Below are 18,594 nucleotides of genomic sequence, written 5' to 3' on the forward strand. Positions count from 1 at the left end.
CCTGCTGACCCCAGTAGCTTTGATTGCATCACAGCACACACACCACTGGTCCGTCACACTGTGTGATGCAAAGTTTCTGAACAAAATATCTAGGCCCGTCCAGGCTCGGTCTAGCAGATGTCCCAGGTCAACAGTATACTTAAAGTTGATGTTTGGTTTGGAACATCTCCCTCAAATGTTTGTGTGAGAGGCTCTGAGGACTCAGAGAAACAGACATTAGGGATTGCAAATGTGTTTGGCTGAAGGGTCTTTTGGTTTCCATGGTGATAGGTTGAAGGGACAAGTGGATGATACTAGAAAAAAGAGTGCTTCAATAGTCTGTACCTCTGTTGTGATTACATTAAATCAAGCTTTCCCCTTAAAAGCAAAGCTAATGGAAGGTATTGGATACTGATGATAATGCAGCCAGGGACACATGCTGTGGCAGCTAGTATAATACATTGATTGTATGACATTTCCTTTGAAATAATTATATTCTTTATAAACAGTACACACAATAAAAAAACACTTTAAATTCCAAAGTAAAAAAAAAAAAAAGTATTCTAGTGGCGTGGGGTGGCATGTAGTGTAGCGGTTAGAGCGTTGGGCCAGTAAGTGAACGGTCGCTGGTTCGTATACCCGAGCCGACAAAGTGAAAAGTCTGTCGATGAGCCCTTGAGCAAGGCACTTAACACTAATTTGCTCCAGGGGTGCCGTACTACTATGGCTGACCCTGTAACGCAACACATTTCACTGTACCTATCTGGTGTACTGTATGTGACAATAAAACATCTTAACCAGGTATGATGAGAGATTATTTCATGGCTGTTGACTAAGATGAATATGGAGAACTGACTCCCTCCTGTGAGAACCATATCTGGCAGAACTACAGTGGGCTGGCTGGAGAGAGAGTTGTATGGTTTGACATGTCCCCTGTGACCTCATCACCAAAGAATCATTTCTGGCTCTCACGGTTCCAGGAACCCATCCAGGAACATGTCTGTCTGGCCTGGGGCCTTATCAGCACCGGGACAGAGGGACTTAACCCGTCCAATTCTACATTTTAATTCAGGAGACATGGTATGTAGACTAAATGCTCTGTAAGGGGAGTTCATGTTTAGGGTTTACTTTGAATTGAATACTGCGCCTGTATACTATGTGATGCTGAACGGCTTGACTTAAACATGCTACCCCTATTTGTACCTTTCTATGTGCCATATCAAACCATGGGGAGAACAACATTGTGATGGTATGAAAGAATGACAGAAACTGGATCAGTATGACAAATCACTCAGTTCATTTATTTACATGTGTTGCTTTAGAACATACATAAAGCAACACAGAATCTCCATGAGAAAAGCAGGCTGCATTTGAAGTCCCATGATACATTATTCAATGTATTCATTCAAGACAACATGAGTTATGAACCTGTTGGGAGATGAATTCCCTTCGTTTGTGTGGGTCAAGAAAAAGTTGTTCTGGGTGACAGCTTCTAGAAGAGAGAAGGAGAAAGAAAGAAAGATGGCAAAAGATGGGAGAAAAGGTGGTATGCCTTTACATGACAGAAAGCGGTCTGTCAATCTTTCAACATGCACTTAGGAAGACCAAAACAAAAAAGACAGTCTCTTAGAAGGTGTGACTTTGAACATTATATTACAATGTGTTTCAACCTACTTTACCCCAATAACAAGTGTGTGCTGTAGTTATGGTTCTGCTGGGAGTGCAGATGCAGACGAAATAGAAAAATCCAATGCAAAAAACTGCAGTCTGTCGCTCAAACACACAATGTTCTAAAGGGGTTAGAAGCATGTCTTACTTGTGTGTGGAAGTGCTGACAGTAACTGGGACTAATCTGACCAGGCATCCACTCCAAAACATTATTCACAAAACCATGTGACCATGCAGGTGATCACCTTCAGAATGGCATGTCTCCTAACCAATCAGGAGGCTCATCATCAGAAAGTTGAAAATAAACTTCAAGTGAACAAGAGGAGAAATGAAAGGAAGGAAATATAGTAGGTTAGAATACAGAGAAAATTCAGAGAAAGGATCAAATCCAGTTAAAATGCATAGAAAGTTTGTAAATGTTAGATAGTCAAAGAAAAGCATTGAGAAATGCATGAGAATGTCCTATTCAACAACACACAATTTAGCACTGTAGAGTGTACTGCATGAATGATGTAACTTCTGGTTAGGGCTGAAAACACGTCGCATTTTTAAAGTGCAAGAACTGTATCTTTGGAATTTGTATTGGTAGTAAAGCTGAGATCCTGATATCATACTTAACATTGTTATTAACAGTGAGATTAGTGGCAAGCACATACACACCACAGCCTTCAAACATAGCCTGTGTTATCATGTCAGATTCTGTCCTCCTGAACAATTCCTTTCAGCAATATTCTTTACATTATGAAAAACATATTTAAGTGAAATAGACTTGTACAAAATAACAAAAATGAAGAAAAAACTCCTCTATTACAAACATACAACAACTCTTTAGAAGGTTGTCCCTTATTCCACCTCATCATACAGTAAATTGAATTTGGCCTTCCATCTGTTTCACCAAAAGGTGGCAGCAATGAGTGAGCATTAAACAGTCCATGAACTGGAGTAGTAAACCAAAGCCCATGGCCATGAAACCTCTTCCACTTTTTAAGTACAACGGACAATGCATACTGGAGGCACTGGGGCATAAAATTAGCAATAAAAGTTATCATAATGTGTAGTGAAAGTACACTACGGTCATGGTGTCATAGGAGATATTACAATAACAATGTTCAAATGTAAACTTATGTGTCAAACAATACTGAAATTGAAAAGAATATGAGAAAATCTGGTCGAGCACAGATCCACGTTGGCCCCCGACCCCGACCTGTGAGTTCAGCAGGGTTTAGTAAACGTGCAGTGTCAGCACTAGTCATTATCCAAGGCCTGGACAACCATTAGGCAGCCATTAACTCCCACACCATTCATCAGGCATCAGCCACAGGCCAAGGTAGCTCCCCAAGTTAAAGTGCTTCAAGTCAGTCTTTTCATTTAGATTACTTTTTCCACACAAAAAATCTGTCATAACCTGAGTTAAGCCATGTAAAAACGGGCTCCATTTTGACAGCCAGTTGTTGAAAGACTAAACTCTAGAGCAATATAGATTGGATGATTTCAGCAGTCATATCAAACACATACTGTAAATTATTTAGACCACCATGAAACCATGTACAGCACATTACCCCTCATGATAAAGAACAATATCATGTTCATGAAAAACTATCACACGTATCACAAACCAAGCTACTGCTTGGGAAATGTTATTTGGTTGGTGTAGGACTAGATCTAATGCACTGATAGCTACATATTCAGTGAGAAAATATTAACAAGGTGCCTGTACACATGGTCAAACGGTAGCTTGCCATCATATGACATGGCACAAATGCAAGATACGCCAGTTAATGTTCGGCCAGGCTTCAGACCCTATTGCACGAGGGTTAGGGACAGGGTAAGGATTAGGCTTCCCTCCCTGGTGGGCCTCTACATGAGCCTGTGGCCCAGGTGTTCCTCCAGCCACAGCAGTAGGGGCTGGATGGACTGGGAGACAGGCCCGGTCTCAGAGTACATCTGCAGCAGCACCTCCTGGAGTATGAACAGCAGGGGCACTCCCAGGCTCAGCAGCTCATACAGGAAGGCATAGTCCTGCACATTGGCCCTAAGGTGGAGGCCCACGGCCTGGGCTGTACCATGCACCCAGCGAGACAGGCGGCGGGGGGAGTCACACACAGCCCGGGTCACACTCAGGGGCCAGCTCAGGCTCTTCCTCAGGCGGGAGCTGAAGGTACCTGGTGACTGGCTCTGCAGGTCGTCTGTTGTGTCACCGTTGGGAGTCCCTGATCCCTCCTGAACCCCGGCTCCATTCTGACCCTGAGGGAGAGACCCATTTAGTCACAAAGATGTCACACAAATTAACATCAACATGACAATGGGAAGTGGATGATTGAATGATCGAGAACAATTACCAGATGTGAATTGAATGTCCTTCGATGGTTCATTCCATTTTTACATTGTGTGAAGTGCAGCTTGCAGTATAACTTGCCTAATTGAACATGACCAAAAGAGGATTTAGAAAAACAAAGTAAGAAGCTTGTTGACCTGTCTTTATAAGACAAACGGACACATAAACAGTTAATTATCTCTACCCGTCACAGCCAGAAGAGGATTGGTTCCTCTCTAGATTTCTTCCTAGGTTCCTGCCTTTCTAGGGAGTTTTTCCTAGCCACCGTGCCACTACATCTGCATCGTTTGCTCTTTGGGGTTTTAGGCTTGGTATCTGTATAGCACTTAGTGACAACTGCGGATTTGATTGATTGATTGGCTGATTGATTCATTGATTGACAGTATACGAACATCTAAACCTTAGTGTTGGGAAACACATACCCTGCTCAGAGTCGAAGGCATGGCCTCCCTGGCGCAGGGCGGAGCCACAGGTGTCACAGCGAAAGCACTCCCTGTGGAAATAAAGTCCCTCAGCACTGATCCTCTCCACCACGTATACACGCTTCTGACAGGAGTGACACTTGTCACCAGAACCGGGGAACTCCCTTCGCAAGGAACCCTGGGAAACAGAACAGACAGACAGTGCTACAAACGTTGTCAGCACAGCAAATTATGATAATGGGGGAGTGATGCACTTGTGTCAGATTCCACAATTTTGACCCTAAAAGGCCTTATGGCCGAGTTTGGCCTTTAGTTCACAAAGCATAATGAGTCATAGTCCTGCAAAGAATAATCATCCCAATCCTTATTTTTTTACACAATCTCTCTTCATCTGACTCGGCGACAGGGCCTGGGACATAGTCTATGTTCTTCACCCAGATAAGAGCTGTTGTTCAAGGCTGGTACAGTCTAAGTGGCTGTATGCTCAGCCAGACATGCTTACCGGAGACAGAGGTGGAGAGGCTGGGGGTGAACAGGGGGAGGAGGCTTTAGGCCTGTGGTCAGTCTCATAGAGGGTGACCAGCTTCACAGCCCTGGCTGCTATGGCCAGAGACACCTTCCCCACTGTCCGCTGACAAGCAGCAAGGAGGAAAAGACAGGAGGAAGACAGGGAGGAAGAGAGGAAGACAGGGAGGAAGAGAGGAGAAAGACAGGGAGGAAGACAGGAGGAAGACAGGGAGGAAGAGAGGAGGAAGACAGGGAGGAAGAGAGGGAGGAAGAGAGGAGGAAGAGAGGGAGGAAGAGAGGAGGAAGACAGGGAGGAAGAGAGGAGGAAGAGAGGAGGAAGACAGGGAGGAAGACAGGGAGGAAGACAGGGAGGAAGAGAGGAGGAAGACAGGGAGGAAGAGAGGAGGAAGACGGAGGAAGAGAGGAGGAAGACAGGGAGGAAGAGAGGAGGAAGACAGGGAGGAAGAGAGAAAGAGAGAAAGAATAAAGGACAGAATGATGAAAGCAAAAGTGATAGTTCACATCTTAAAGTTAGGATAGATAGATAGATAGATAGATAGATAGATAGATAGATAGATAGATAGATAGATAGATAGATAGATAGATAGATAGATAGATAGATAGATAGATAGATAGATAGATAGATAGATAGATAGATAGATAGATAGATAGATAGATAGATAGATAGATAGATAGATAGATAGATAGATAGATAGATAGATAGATGAGATAGATAGATAGATAGATAGATAGATAGATAGATAGATAGATAGATAGATAGATAGATAGATAGATAGATAGATAGATAGATAGATAGATAGATAGATAGATAGATAGATAGATAGATAGATAGATAGATAGATAGATAGATAGATAGATAGATGATAGATAGATAGATAGATAGATAGATAGATAGATAGATAGATAGATAGATAGATAGATAGATAGATGAGATAGATAGATAGATAGATAGATAGATAGATAGATAGATAGATAGATAGATAGATAGATAGATAGATAGATAGATAGATAGATAGATAGATAGATAGATAGATAGATAGATAGATAGATAGATAGATAGATAGATAGATAGATAGATAGATAGATAGATAGATAGATAGATAGATAGATAGATAGATAGATAGATAGATATAGATAGATAGATAGATAGATAGATAGATAGATTAGATAGATAGATAGATAGATAGATAGATAGATAGATAGATAGATAGATAGATAGATAGATAGATAGATAGATAGATAGATAGATAGATAGATAGATAGATAGAGGAAAGCATTTTATAAACACAAAAGCTGTATTCAAGCTGAGTTGGCATGTGTGTCACAGTGCTTCACTGTGCTTACAGTACAGTACAACACATTCCATCAAATAAATTTTCAAGCAATCACACAGTGATTTGACTACTTTATTCTCTGACTAAGGCAGCTGTTGGGGAAATTAGTCAAGTTATTTCATCAAAATAAGAGGAGTCTCAGCTCAAGCATATGGCCACGGAAGAGGAGGGAAGAGGAGAGGATTTTCAGGAATGTTTTCTCATTATGGTTTGCTAGTGGGCCTGTCTGGATACTTCAGATTTTACTCTGCACTGATTGCACGGCGCTGGCTCAAACTGATCAGAAATCTGTGGACTGGGAGGGGCATTCTAACCCACAAAGTGCAGCTCCACAAAAATACATTCAACCTTAGCATGAGAGGCCCCAGAGTAGCTAAAAAACATCTCACATGCTTCTTGCATGCAATACCGTTGTGTCTACATATGTCCTTTGTGATTTAGAGGGTAGTACAAGTTACTTTAGCAGGCATGTGGCGCTGGGGGCAAAATACCTGTTTGACGTTATTAAAAACAGGCTCTGGCTTTGGTTGGAGTATTGCAGTGTGTTGTTGGGATACATGTGTGGAGCCACTGCCGTGACACTGAAACAGCAACATGACTGTGATGTTAATAACTACAACTGTAAAGTACATGCAAATTAGATTAGAAGTTAAACAAATATATACTTCTAAAATATATATAATTATCCAGATTACATCATGTTTAAAATCAAACAGACAGCACATCATTTTGGGTTTCTCTGAGAGGTAGCAGGCTCTGCAAATAGAAATTATGTGGCCATAAATAACCTCCCGAGTGGCGCAGTGGTCTAAGGCACTGCATCGCAGTGCTAGCTGTGCCACTAGAGATCCTGGTTTGAATCCAGGCTCTGTCGTAGCCGGCCGCGACCGGGAGACCCATGCGGCGCACAGTTGTCCAGGGTAGGGGAGGGGATGTAGCTCAGTTGGTAGAGCATGGCATTTGCAACGCCAGGGTTGTGGGTTCGTTTCCCACGGGGGGCCAGTATGAAAAATGTATGCACTCACTAACTGTAAGTCGCTCTGGATAAGAGCATCTGCTAAATTACTAAAATGTAAATAGTGCCATGGTTTGGAACTCACCACATGTGACTCATTCAAGGCCTCTCTTTGCATTTCTTTCTTACAAAGCTGCATATCTAGTCCCCCAGATTGACTGGTCTTTGATTTTCCATGAAGAATGAAGGAATTAGAGGAAATATAGAAGAACAGTTAGTTGAATAGTTCAGTGACAGATAAGGGATAGATTAGTGCATTGAAATAATAGTATAATGTTTGCTCTGACATTAGGGGATATGAGTTTTAGCATGACAAAGACAGATGGTGAGAAATGGATGTGCTTGTTTTCACCTTGTGTTGGAGTAGAATGGATGAGGATGAAGAAAAGGTTTGAGGGGCTGAAAAGGTAGAAAGGGTGATTTCTGGACAAAGGAGGGAAGTGACTTTAGGAGTGGGAGCAGGGAGGATGGGAAGAGAGGGAATGGTCTGTTCAGCAGATCCAGACTAGGGTGGGAATGGGAAACAGAGGTTTTGGAATGGAAAGTCAAAGAGGGAGAGGATTGTGAAAAGAGAGATTGTGAGAATCATATAGTTGGCATGCTCAGTTTGATGGGCCTCAAGCCTACAGCACCTGGTATTCCATGGCACTCTACCATCCTGTTGACCAAGCCTCAACCTGCTAAGTCTCAACTCAAGAACACTACATTCCATGTTGACGTCAACTCAGTTATAGTGCTATAGATTCAAGATGTGAAATATCTCTGCATGATGAATATTGAATGATCACAGAGGTTTTAGCATGACACACAATGATAGGGACACATACGGATGCTGAAACACAGACATGGATGTGGTTATTTTTACCTGATGTTGAAGTACACAGGAAGAGGAGGATGGAGAATAGGTATGAGGGGGTGAAAATGTAGAAAGGGTGATTTCTGGACAAAGTAGTGATGAAGAGATTTTAGGACTGGGAGCAGGGAGGATGTGAGGAGAGGGAATGGTCTGTCCAGCAGATCCAGACTAGTGTGGGAATGGGAAGTCAAAGAGGAAGAGATATTATGAGCATCAGATGGGAGTTAAATGAGAGTTGGCATGCTTAGTGGGTTGGATGGTAAGACAGACATGGATGTGGTTATTTTTACCTGATGTTGGAGTAGACAGGATGAGGATGAGGATGAGGAATAGGGATGAAGACGTGAGAAGGTAGAAAGGCTGATTTCTGGGTAAAGGTATAATGAGGTGAGTTCTGGACTGGGGTTAGGGAGGATGGGACCAGACTCTGGGGGAATGGCCTGTTCATCAGATTCAGGCTAGTTGAGGAATGGGACAGGGGAGATTTGCAAATGAAAAGAGAGAGAGAGGATTGTTAAAAGAGAGCTATGAGTGTTAGTAATTAGATAGAAGTTACAATGAGAACTGGCATGCACAGGGTGATAGGCTTTAAGCAAAGGTATTCCGTGGCACTATCCCATCATAGTATTACCTAAGCCCCAACCTGCTGAGCCTCAACACAACAGCTTACCCTGGTTTCCATTGAGACATTTATAAAAGGTGTGCAGTATCTGTCTTGATGATAAAATACCATGGAAATACCTTTTTCCTGTCCTGGAAATTGCAGTATGATGACTACTCTAGCACTAAACACCTTGCTTGATGACTATTTCTCCTGTGAGTAATAAAGCTGCAGTCTCTTCCAGTGAAGCACAGAGAACCCCATTCTACCTTTCAACAGTGTCCATGCTGAAACCCTCTGAGTCTCTGAGCACACAGAGTAAGTGAATTACCAGTGCTGCTCATATATTTCATCACAGACAGAGCTGAGAGAGAAGGCTACCTAGTTTTCAGCCTGAGCTCTTTTCTGCAGGTCTGTCTCAGTGGAATATAGAATCACGTAATGGGACTATTTAACTGAATGATTTCTGCTTAAACAATACATTTTTCACAGGGCGTTACATCGTTTAAAAAAAGCCTTGTTGAAACCCATGATGTAAATTTATTGACTGACTCCCTTAAAACAGTGAAGGTGATTTAAATTACAGATGTAGGATCTTAATTTGATCACTCTTTTGTTGCTGAGAATTTTCCTGCACTGCAGCAAATGCAAACTTGTAGCTTATTCAAGGTTTTAAAAGGTTTCTAAAGTTTGTAAATCCCACTTTAAAATGTCAGACTTTATTTGCCCTAACGTAAAATGTATCAACACTTACAAAAAATTTCCATTAATTATAATCCATATAATAATTCACATTTCCTGTTGCTGCAGGGTTATTTTCCTGTTGTAGCAAACTGTCTCAAATTAAGATTCAACATCTGTATAACAGAACACTGTGTCCTACAATAACCTGAAATCACCTGCGCTAGCTGTGTTCTGTTGCTACAGGCTCTGAGCAGCTGATGAAAACATTGCCATAAAAGTCATGCTTCTGGAGATGATGAATGTTGAATATCAACACAGCGAGGGTTATATGAACTGTGTGCAGCAGCAGTGATGCCAAACAAGACCGAGTGTGCAACACCACAAACACACTGAGGGATGGGAGAGGTGACGCAGGCAGAAGGGGTCAGAGTTCAGGGGTCAGATAGTCACCTGGGACATAGAGGTCACATCCCCAGAGAACAGTGCTCTCAGGTGGACCGCTTTCTCCTTGATACTTTTATTGTGAAACTCTCTAGCATTCTGGGTTTGAGCCTTCTTCTGCAGGACACATACCATGAGACACAGAGACAAAGAACACGCATCAGAAGGAGAAAGCTGCACCCGCACCACAGTACCACATACTCCCTGTCTGATGAATGGGTCTGAATAGTAACATAATTATTAACTCCCAAATCAGGGTTATAATGTACGGAGAAAAAAAAGTATGAAATGTATGCACTCACTACTGTAAATCACTCTGGATAAGAGCGTCTGCTAAATTACTACAATGTCAAATGTAATGATCAAGCAAGATAAGTGGACTACTTTCCCACTGAAGGAGCTAGATGACACATTGTTTATTGGGTGGAGGGAACAATAGTGTTGCTGTGTGGAGTAGAGTGGCTGTTTTTATAACACTAATTTCACACACCAGCAGAGATGACTCCACTCTTACACATGTGCTCCTGGAGCAGCAGACTGAGACCAAGGCAGAGACAGACAGACACACAGGCCTGGCACAGAACAAGGCCACAAGGGGCAGCCCACTGGCTAAACTTGCTAGTCAGCAGCCTCTGTGCCTCTTTGTCTCTGCCAGGGTTGTGGGTCTGTTCTTGCCATTGTGGTCAGTGTGGATGATTAGGGTTTGACTTCACCAGCTGACTATGTGCTATACAATGCTAAATGTATAATCATGATGATTATCTCAACATTCATATTCAGCCTTTTCCTACCAGGATGTCTTATATGGTCACACAGTAGGAGGCAATAACAATAGAAAAAGACAGAGCAGACAAAGAGAAAGAGAAACGGACAGATAGAGAAGAAAGGAGAGGAAATGAGAGGAGAGGAAAGGAGAGGAAAGGAGAGGAAAGGAGAGGAGAGGAAAGGAGAGGAAAGGAGAGGGGAGGGGAGGAGAGGAAAGGAGAGGGGAATAGGTCACCTGGGTGATCTTTTCCTCCACCTCCTGAAGGCGTTGGAGCATTCTAGACATGGCTAGGACTGCTGAGTGAGAGTAGCCAGGGTAGTGTGTGCTCTCTGGCTGCTGGGGCTGCGACTGGGGTTGAGCACGTGTCTGATCAGCCTGTCTGACCTTCCTGAGGGTGTGATTTGGGCTGGGTGGGGGTTGGAGCTTAGGTTGGAGCTGGAACTGGGGTTGGGGCTGGTGCTGAGACTGAAGCTGGGCTTGGAGCTGGGGCGAGAGCTTGGGTTTGGGAGGAGGCTGGGGTGGGGGCCGAGCGGTGCACTCAGCTACATATTTGGTACAGGTTGCAGACTGAAACTGGAAACACACAGCACATGTGAGCTGCAGGTCTATGGCTCTCCGTCAACTCAGGGTGAGCTTGATGAAAAAACAAGAAGCAATTGCAGCAACCAGGCTCCAGTAGTTTAACAGCTGGAGAGAATAGGAGTGAGATGTACGCCCCATGCTTTTCTTGGTCTTGTGAATCTACTTCACTGGGGGGTTACTTTTCATTTCCAACCCACAGGGAGCATTAAACACTCTCACTCCAGGTAAGTGATGACTGGTTTGTGAGTGAGTGAGTGAGTGAGTGAGTGAGTAAGTGTATACCAAAATTGAGTGACAGTGTGTGTTCTGCAGAGTGTATTGGTGTGGGTATGTGTATGTAGACCAGGCCTGCTCCAGTCCTCTACCTGTGTCTTAGGGGGAGGGTTGGGTGGGGTCTGCTGCCTGAGGTTGGTGAAGCGTGGGGTCTCAGTCATGTCCATGGAGCGTGGCCGAGGGGCCCTCCCAGAACCCCAATCACACTGAGACTGATGAGGTTTGTCAGCCAGAAACAAAGCCCAAGGAAAAGGGTTAGTAGAAAGACAGAAAAGGAAGAAAATAGGGAAAGTGACTTGCAAGATAAGATAAGTATATCACCACACGGATTTATAACCAAGTCTTAATCAGAAAATGTACAGCACAAAACCAAACCTGGCTCTTTCCCTTGGATCACAATGGATCACCTCTGTTCTATAGCACACTGTGGTATAAGACATCTGAGTACAAACATACCATCCTACAGTACTGTATAATCTATGGAGGACACTGTCCAACACTGACAGAGTCCTGAGGAGGGGGAATGAGGGACATATCTTGGTGGTTCTGACCTGTCTCCGGAGGGTGAAGCTGGGGGTGCTCTCCTCAAACTTGGACAGAAGCTGGGTGGCCATGGAGCGGACCTTGTTGTCCTTCACCTCCCTCCCCTCACCCACACAGGACGCACTCTGACGAGAGACGTTGGTTGCCTGTCATGAGAAATAGTGAGTTGAGTTATCAGGGCCAAAATAAATGGTATTCTGACATATTTGACGTTGGTGCACTTAGAATGTCATTATGAAATTGTAGTTTGATGGTAATAAATACCTCTTCCAAATAACTGCAGACTTTTCGTCTCCTTTTGTATGTTGGGTCAGTATCTTCTAGCTTCTTCTCATCCTAAAAGAAAAAAAACAAGCCATAGTATATGACTAAATATTTCAGACAGCACTCAAAGGTACAAAGATTCAACCTGAAAGTGAACTATTAAAGGACAGCCCATCTAAAAAAAACTCTAGAAGAATGATCTGTCTGTATACATTTATCTTGTGGAAGGCCCCAATACAGTCTACTTATTCAAATGAAATGACTTTTGAAATGATAACACAAAGAGGCTGAGAGGCTCTCAAGTTGCAGTCGTTCTCAAGGCAGACAGGCACCTGGAGAGATTGATTACCTTTGGTACCCTTTTTCTTGGTACCAAGTTCAGAACTTTGTTCATACTTCTGACTGCCTTTGAAGGATAGTCTTCACTGTTTTCGTCGGCCCCTCTAGAATCTGCAATGAAACGCATGAGTGCATTAAAAGGTATGATATTTTCCACGGAGCTCAGCCATGAATGCCAAATAAAAGCAATGGCCAATGTGTTTTTACATTATGTCTAAAAGAAACCTAATATTACTGTGTTGGAAAGAACCAGATGGGGCCAGACCATCTGTTTTTCCTGAGAAAAGCCACCTAACAAATAAAGAGCTTTTTCGTGGAAACCAATACTGGAAACACTTCACTTCACTACAGATCATAAGAATGTATACAATTATTGCAAAATAATACATCATCATTCCGTAATGTGGGCAACCAGCATTGCTGTGGATAGAGGCATATCATGTGACCTCTCAGAGGCCATAAAGCTAGTACAACTGATGTCCCTGTGGCAATAATATGCTCTGTTCCCCTTAGGCATCTCAGAACAGAAACTATCTGGAGTAAGGTATAGTGTTTTCTCTCCAGGCAGCCTAGACCCAGACACTATCTGTGAGGTAGCCTGCACTGTGATGGGCAGATGTGCATTCCTCTCATGCCAGACAAAAGGACTGATAGGGTTGTGCAACACAGACCTGCTTTCAAAGGAAGCCAGATGAAATCTCATACCCTCTTATACACCAGCTAAAGTGTCTCTAGAAAGACATAAGGGATTAAATACATTAAGGACAGAGACAGCTTGATATGTAAAGAAATGGCCCTGGTGAAAAACAATACAGTGAGAGGCTGGGCTTTTATTACAGTGGACACAGTGGAGTGGTAGGGCCTTTGAGGGTGACAGTGATGAGGTGTTAAAGTATCAAGTTTCAGTTTTTTTATTAGTCATACACTACCAGTCATTCAAGGGTTTTTCTTTATTTTTACTATTTTTTACATTGTAGAATAATAGTGAAGACATCAAAACTATGAAATATCACATATGGAATCATGTAGTAACCAAAAAAGTGTTAAACAAATCAAAATATATTTTATATTTGAGATTCTTCAAATAGCCACCCTTTGCCTTGATGACAGCTTTGCACACTCTTGGCATTCTCTCAACTAGCTTCATGAGGTAGTCACCTGGAATGCATTTCAATTAACAGGTGGGCCTTCTTAAAAGTTAATTTGTGGAATATATTTCCTTCTTAATGTGTTTGAGCCAATCAGTTGTGTTGTGTTGAGACAAGGTATACAGAAGATAAGCCTATTTGGTAAAAGACCAAGTCCATATTATCAAATAAGCAAAGAGAAATGACAGTCCATCATTACTTTAAGACATGAAGGTCAGTCAATACGGAACATTTCAAGAACTTTGAACGTTTCTTCAAGTGCAGTCACAAAAACCATCAAGCGCTATGATGAAACTGGCTCCCATGAGGACCGCCACAGGAATGGAAGACCCAGAGTTACCTCTGCTGCAGAGGATAAGTTCATTAGAGTTACCAGCCTCAGAAATTGCAGCCCAAATAAATGCTTCACAGAGTTCAAGTCACAGACACATCTCAATATCAACTGTTCAGAGGGGACTGTGCAAATCAGTCCTTCATGGTCGAATTGCTGCAAAGAAACCACTACTAAAGGATACCAATAAGAAGAAGAGACCTGCTTGGGCCAAGAAACACGAGCAATGGACATTAGACTGGTGGAAATTTGTCCTTTGGTCTGGAGTCCAAATTGGAGATTTGTGAGACGCGGTGTGGGTGAACGGATGATCTCCGCATGTGTAGTTCCCACCGTAAAGCATGGAGGAGGAGGTGTTATGGTGTGGGGGTTCTTTGCTGGTGACACTGTCTGGGATTTATTTAGAATTCAAGTCACACTTAACCAGCATGGCTACCACAGCCTTCTGCAGCGATACGTCTCCCATCTGGTTTGGGCTTAGTGAGATTATCATTTGTTTTTCAACAGGACAATGACCCAACACACCTCCAGGCTGTGTAAGGGCTATTTTACCAAGAAGGAGAGTGATGTAGTGCTGCATCAGATGACCTGGCCTCCACAATCCCCCGACCTCAACCCAATTGAGATGGTTTGGGATGATTCGGACGGCAGAGTGAAGGAAAAGCAGCCAACAAGTGCACAGCATATGTGGTAACTCCTTCAAGACTGTTGGAAAAGCATTCCAGGTGAAGCTGGTTGAGAGAATGCCAAGAGTGTGCAAAGCTGTCATCAAGGCAAAGGGTGGCTACTTTGAAGAATATAATATAATATGCCATTTAGCAGACGCTTTTATCCAAAGCAACTTACAGTCATGCGTGCAGACATTTTTATGTATGTGTGGTCCCCGGGGATCGAACCCACTACCCTGGCGTTACAAGCGCCATGCTCTACCAATTGAGCTACGAATCTCAAATATAAAATATATTTTGATTTGTTGAACACTTTTTTGGTTACTACATGATTCCATATATGTTATTTTGTAGTTTTGATGTCTTCACTATTATTCTACAATGTCGAAAATAGTAAAAATAAAGAAAAACCATTGAATGATTAGGTGTCCAAACTATTGACTGGTACTGTACTTACTAACACATTGTATACACAGTCCAACTAAATGCTTACTTGCAGGTTCCTTCTCGACAATGCAACAACAATAAGAACTAATAAAAGATAAGAATAACAACACAAAGTAAATGGCTCAGTAGAATATAATAAAAAGTTTAGCATATAATACAGGAAGTACAATTTCATATTTACATGTGTTGGGGGGATTGGGGGGCTGTAAATTGGCTTTTAAATTGTGCAGTATTTAGCAATAATAATACGAGTCTGGTAGCAGCTGTTGTGATGCGTGTGTGTCATGAATGTGTGTGTGTGTGTGTGTGTGTGTCTACAGGGGGTACATACACCTGCCCGTGGCCGGTGCAGTAGGACCGTATTCCTATCTGCCCTGTCTGCTCCTCCTATTGAAGTATTCAGAGCCAAACGCTTCAGCTGCATTTAAAAATAACTCTGACATGGGAAGGAGCCTTTAAAAAAAGGCCTAATGATATAAAGGGCTGCTACTTCAATCAGACTACATAGAAAAATATGGGATCTTTTGTGTGTGTGTGTGTGTGTGTGTGTAGGAGTGCATATCTGTGTGGGTGTATGCGTGAGTGAAATCTGAAGTCTGGGGCTTCAAGACACACGTGTCTGCAGGGGGATGGGGTGAGGGGTGTGAGGCGTACCTGAGACGGGAAGGGGGGTGCCGCGGAACAGCTCGTAGAACTTGGAGAGGTAGGTGACCATTCTGGTCTTGTCTGGTTCCTGACCAGCAGCCATCTCCTCTCCAGTGGTGAAGGGCTGCATCCCAAACTCCCGCTCAGCCAGGTCAAATGCCAGCTGGAGGTTATTAGCTGAATCCTCCTCGTTCAGCGCATCAAACTCTCTGAGGGAAACAGATTGAAATGATATCACGCGATGTTGTTGTAATGTTGTGTGGGTAACTAGGTGAAGGCTTTATAAGACTAAGCTGGTGTCAACACAGAAGTTATGAAACAGTTCTAGACTTGCAGTGTAGCCCTCACTTCACCACAAAGATGATGACAGAAATAACAAACTGCCCTAGATACGGAGTGTGACATGTAATACATAGTTATGCTTTCCAAACTCCCTTTCACATACTATAGGGTTTCTCTAAAAGCGGTTGTCTCTTCTGTGTGCTCTGTTTCGTCACACCTATCAGTAACAGAGAGAGAGAGAGCACTGACATCAGGAAAAAAGCTCTTTGAGGAAGGTCAAATGTTATTCACAACCACCACTTACATTTCCTCTCACACAAAGACGGTCTGTGAGGGAGAGGCAGGGGCTTGTGTGTAGATAGTGCACCAGGACATACATTGACATGAATGGGTTACTTTCATGCCTGGCATAGTTTACATTAGACACCCACAGAAGGAGGCAATATGATTACAGCGTGGGTGTAAGATGTTCTGCTATTACCGGTGTCTTGATGTAAATGTTAGCCTAACGTAGAAATTCACCATTATAGAATATACCATAGGGCATTTTATGAGGAGCCAGTCTATCAATTTACAATGACAAAGTGCTACATGCCAGGGTGTGACATGAAGAAGTCTCACACATGGTTTATGAGGACAAAAGAGAGTGAGTGCTGAGGTCATTTACAGTTACAGTAGGGTACATAAGGCCAGTCTTACTGTGGTGGTTTACAGGGTAGTTGTATGCTGCAGTGTTTTACGGTACATACATGAGGTGGGATCTGAACCGGTGGATGAGGGCACAGAGAGCCAGGCCGCTCTGCCAGGAGGTGGTCAGGTCTGTCACGCTCACATTCCTGTAGCCCTCGGTCTGTTTCTGACACCACGTCAGCAGCCTGCCCGGCCTGATCTCCGACTCTACACACACACACAGGAACAAGGTGTTCAGTAGGGAGAAAATGGCATGAAACTGGGAGGCACTACCTAAATTGGTCCAATAAGAAGAACATAGATTTTTCCATTGCCCTATTTTCCATTTGTGTGACTGTCCTTGCCTATCAGTGTTTTGTTACTTGTCATGTGTTTTGTTTTTGTGGACCCCAGGAAGAGTAGCTGATGCTTCTGCAAAAGCTCAGGGGGATCCTAATAAACAAATAAATAAATAAATAAAATACTAAACACAACCCAGCTAACAGCCACCCACTCACCCAGCAACACAACCACAGAGCTAACAGGAAGTGAGATCATAGATGTGGGACAGTGACAGTAGGTGACGTTAATGAGAGGTAAGACTGATAAGACGTAAGTTAGAATAGGGGCTGAAGTATGCATATGACTCTGTCAAGACATGTTGAACCTGTCTGTCATATGTGTAATAGGACCCATGGTTGTATAACATAGTGTTTACTGCAGTATGTAGAGGCCAGGGTGTGCTTAAAGATATACAGTATACATGGAAAAAAACATTTTCCGATGATGGAGACAAAAATCACATAAGATTAAAATGAGGTCATATTTCTAACTTTCAGTTCTCCTTGAATAACTGCTTGAAACTTTCCATTATTAATGTTTAACAAAAAATATATTGAAACGTAACCAGCTAGACTTTGTTTGGTCTGGTATCTGAAAACATCCTAAAGATATTACTGCTGCGTTTAACTACTAGTGTATCAAGTCATGTTTTTCCTTTTACCAATACACAGAACCACCAGCTTTGGCCTCCAATAAAATTATGAATGTAGTAATTTTGTCTTCCTTAAACGCAGTGTCATTTTGAAAATAAGTTCATTATGTACAGTAGAGTGGGTGTGGGGGGGGGGGGTCTGTATGCTATATGACCCCGTCCACAGTCAAGAGGCTTCCACTTCACCAAAGCTCCGCTCTCACCATGGACCGTTTCAAAAACAAACCTCAGACGGAGACTTATTCCCTAAGCAGAGATTAACGCTGGCCCTCCCTCAGTCTGCCACAGCGAGAGAAAAGGTCTGCCTCACTTAAACACTGCTGTGTGCCTGTGTCGCTGCTCTCAGAACACTCCCAGAACACAGGGAATGGGAGATAACTTAATAGAACTAGAGTGGAATGGCTGATCTTCTCCTACCTTTGGGTAAATAGCCACTGAATGAATGAATGCTGCAGATATTTGGGCCCATGAAACACAAGGGACTCATCTGTCATCATTTTCAAATGAGTTACTTGAACCAGTTAAGTAGACGTCACAGCATGTTTTGTAGGTTGGAGCCATGCACTGGATCAGAGGTAAATCCATACTAGACTGTACTAAAGCCTCCCATCTCCACAGTCTCTCTGGCCTCTCCTGTATTGTGTGTGGCTCACCTCGTCTGGCCAGGTTCACAGGGCGACGTATTGTAGCATTACGCTCCAGAGAGCACGACTTCACTGGCAGCTCTCCATTGATGTAGAGGTGACGCACCTGGAAGAAATAAGAATGAGACAGAGATGA

At 42.9% G+C, this 18,594-nt stretch overlaps 1 protein-coding gene across 10 annotated transcripts in view; it reads right to left on the reverse strand.

Annotated features, from left to right (window-relative positions):
* Nucleotides 1-1,253: 1,253 nt before the first annotated feature.
* The window catches only part of LOC121556336 (F-actin-monooxygenase MICAL2-like), a 53,956-nt gene continuing 36,615 nt past the window's right edge, over nucleotides 1,254-18,594 (reverse strand). The window contains exons 11-30 of one of the 10 annotated variants that reach the window (XM_045213832.1): nucleotides 18,468-18,564; nucleotides 16,901-17,048; nucleotides 15,879-16,078; nucleotides 12,641-12,741; nucleotides 12,292-12,363; nucleotides 12,036-12,173; nucleotides 11,577-11,696; nucleotides 10,864-11,202; nucleotides 9,873-9,980; nucleotides 8,428-8,595; nucleotides 8,147-8,305; nucleotides 7,634-7,786; nucleotides 7,367-7,444; nucleotides 6,758-6,847; nucleotides 4,907-5,035; nucleotides 4,405-4,582; nucleotides 3,987-4,063; nucleotides 3,810-3,891; nucleotides 1,893-1,953; nucleotides 1,254-1,471 (exon numbers count right to left, since the gene is read on the reverse strand). In XM_045213832.1, the coding sequence (XP_045069767.1) occupies nucleotides 1,895-1,953; nucleotides 3,810-3,891; nucleotides 3,987-4,063; nucleotides 4,405-4,582; nucleotides 4,907-5,035; nucleotides 6,758-6,847; nucleotides 7,367-7,444; nucleotides 7,634-7,786; nucleotides 8,147-8,305; nucleotides 8,428-8,595; nucleotides 9,873-9,980; nucleotides 10,864-11,202; nucleotides 11,577-11,696; nucleotides 12,036-12,173; nucleotides 12,292-12,363; nucleotides 12,641-12,741; nucleotides 15,879-16,078; nucleotides 16,901-17,048; nucleotides 18,468-18,564 (2,496 nt within the window). In that variant the 3' untranslated portion in view covers nucleotides 1,254-1,471; nucleotides 1,893-1,894. Of the gene's footprint in view, nucleotides 3,892-3,986; nucleotides 4,064-4,404; nucleotides 4,583-4,906; nucleotides 5,036-6,757; nucleotides 6,848-7,366; nucleotides 7,787-8,146; nucleotides 8,306-8,427; nucleotides 8,596-9,872; nucleotides 9,981-10,863; nucleotides 11,203-11,576; nucleotides 11,697-12,035; nucleotides 12,174-12,291; nucleotides 12,364-12,640; nucleotides 12,742-15,878; nucleotides 16,079-16,900; nucleotides 17,049-18,467; nucleotides 18,565-18,594 lie in introns of those variants that run through there. The other 9 variants (XR_006658337.1, XM_045213831.1, XM_041870242.2 and 6 more) reach the window with 9 other exon arrangements.

Source organism: Coregonus clupeaformis, unplaced genomic scaffold, assembly GCF_020615455.1.
Source record: "Coregonus clupeaformis isolate EN_2021a unplaced genomic scaffold, ASM2061545v1 scaf0159, whole genome shotgun sequence".
In the NCBI taxonomy this organism is placed as follows: Eukaryota; Metazoa; Chordata; class Actinopteri; order Salmoniformes; family Salmonidae; genus Coregonus; species Coregonus clupeaformis.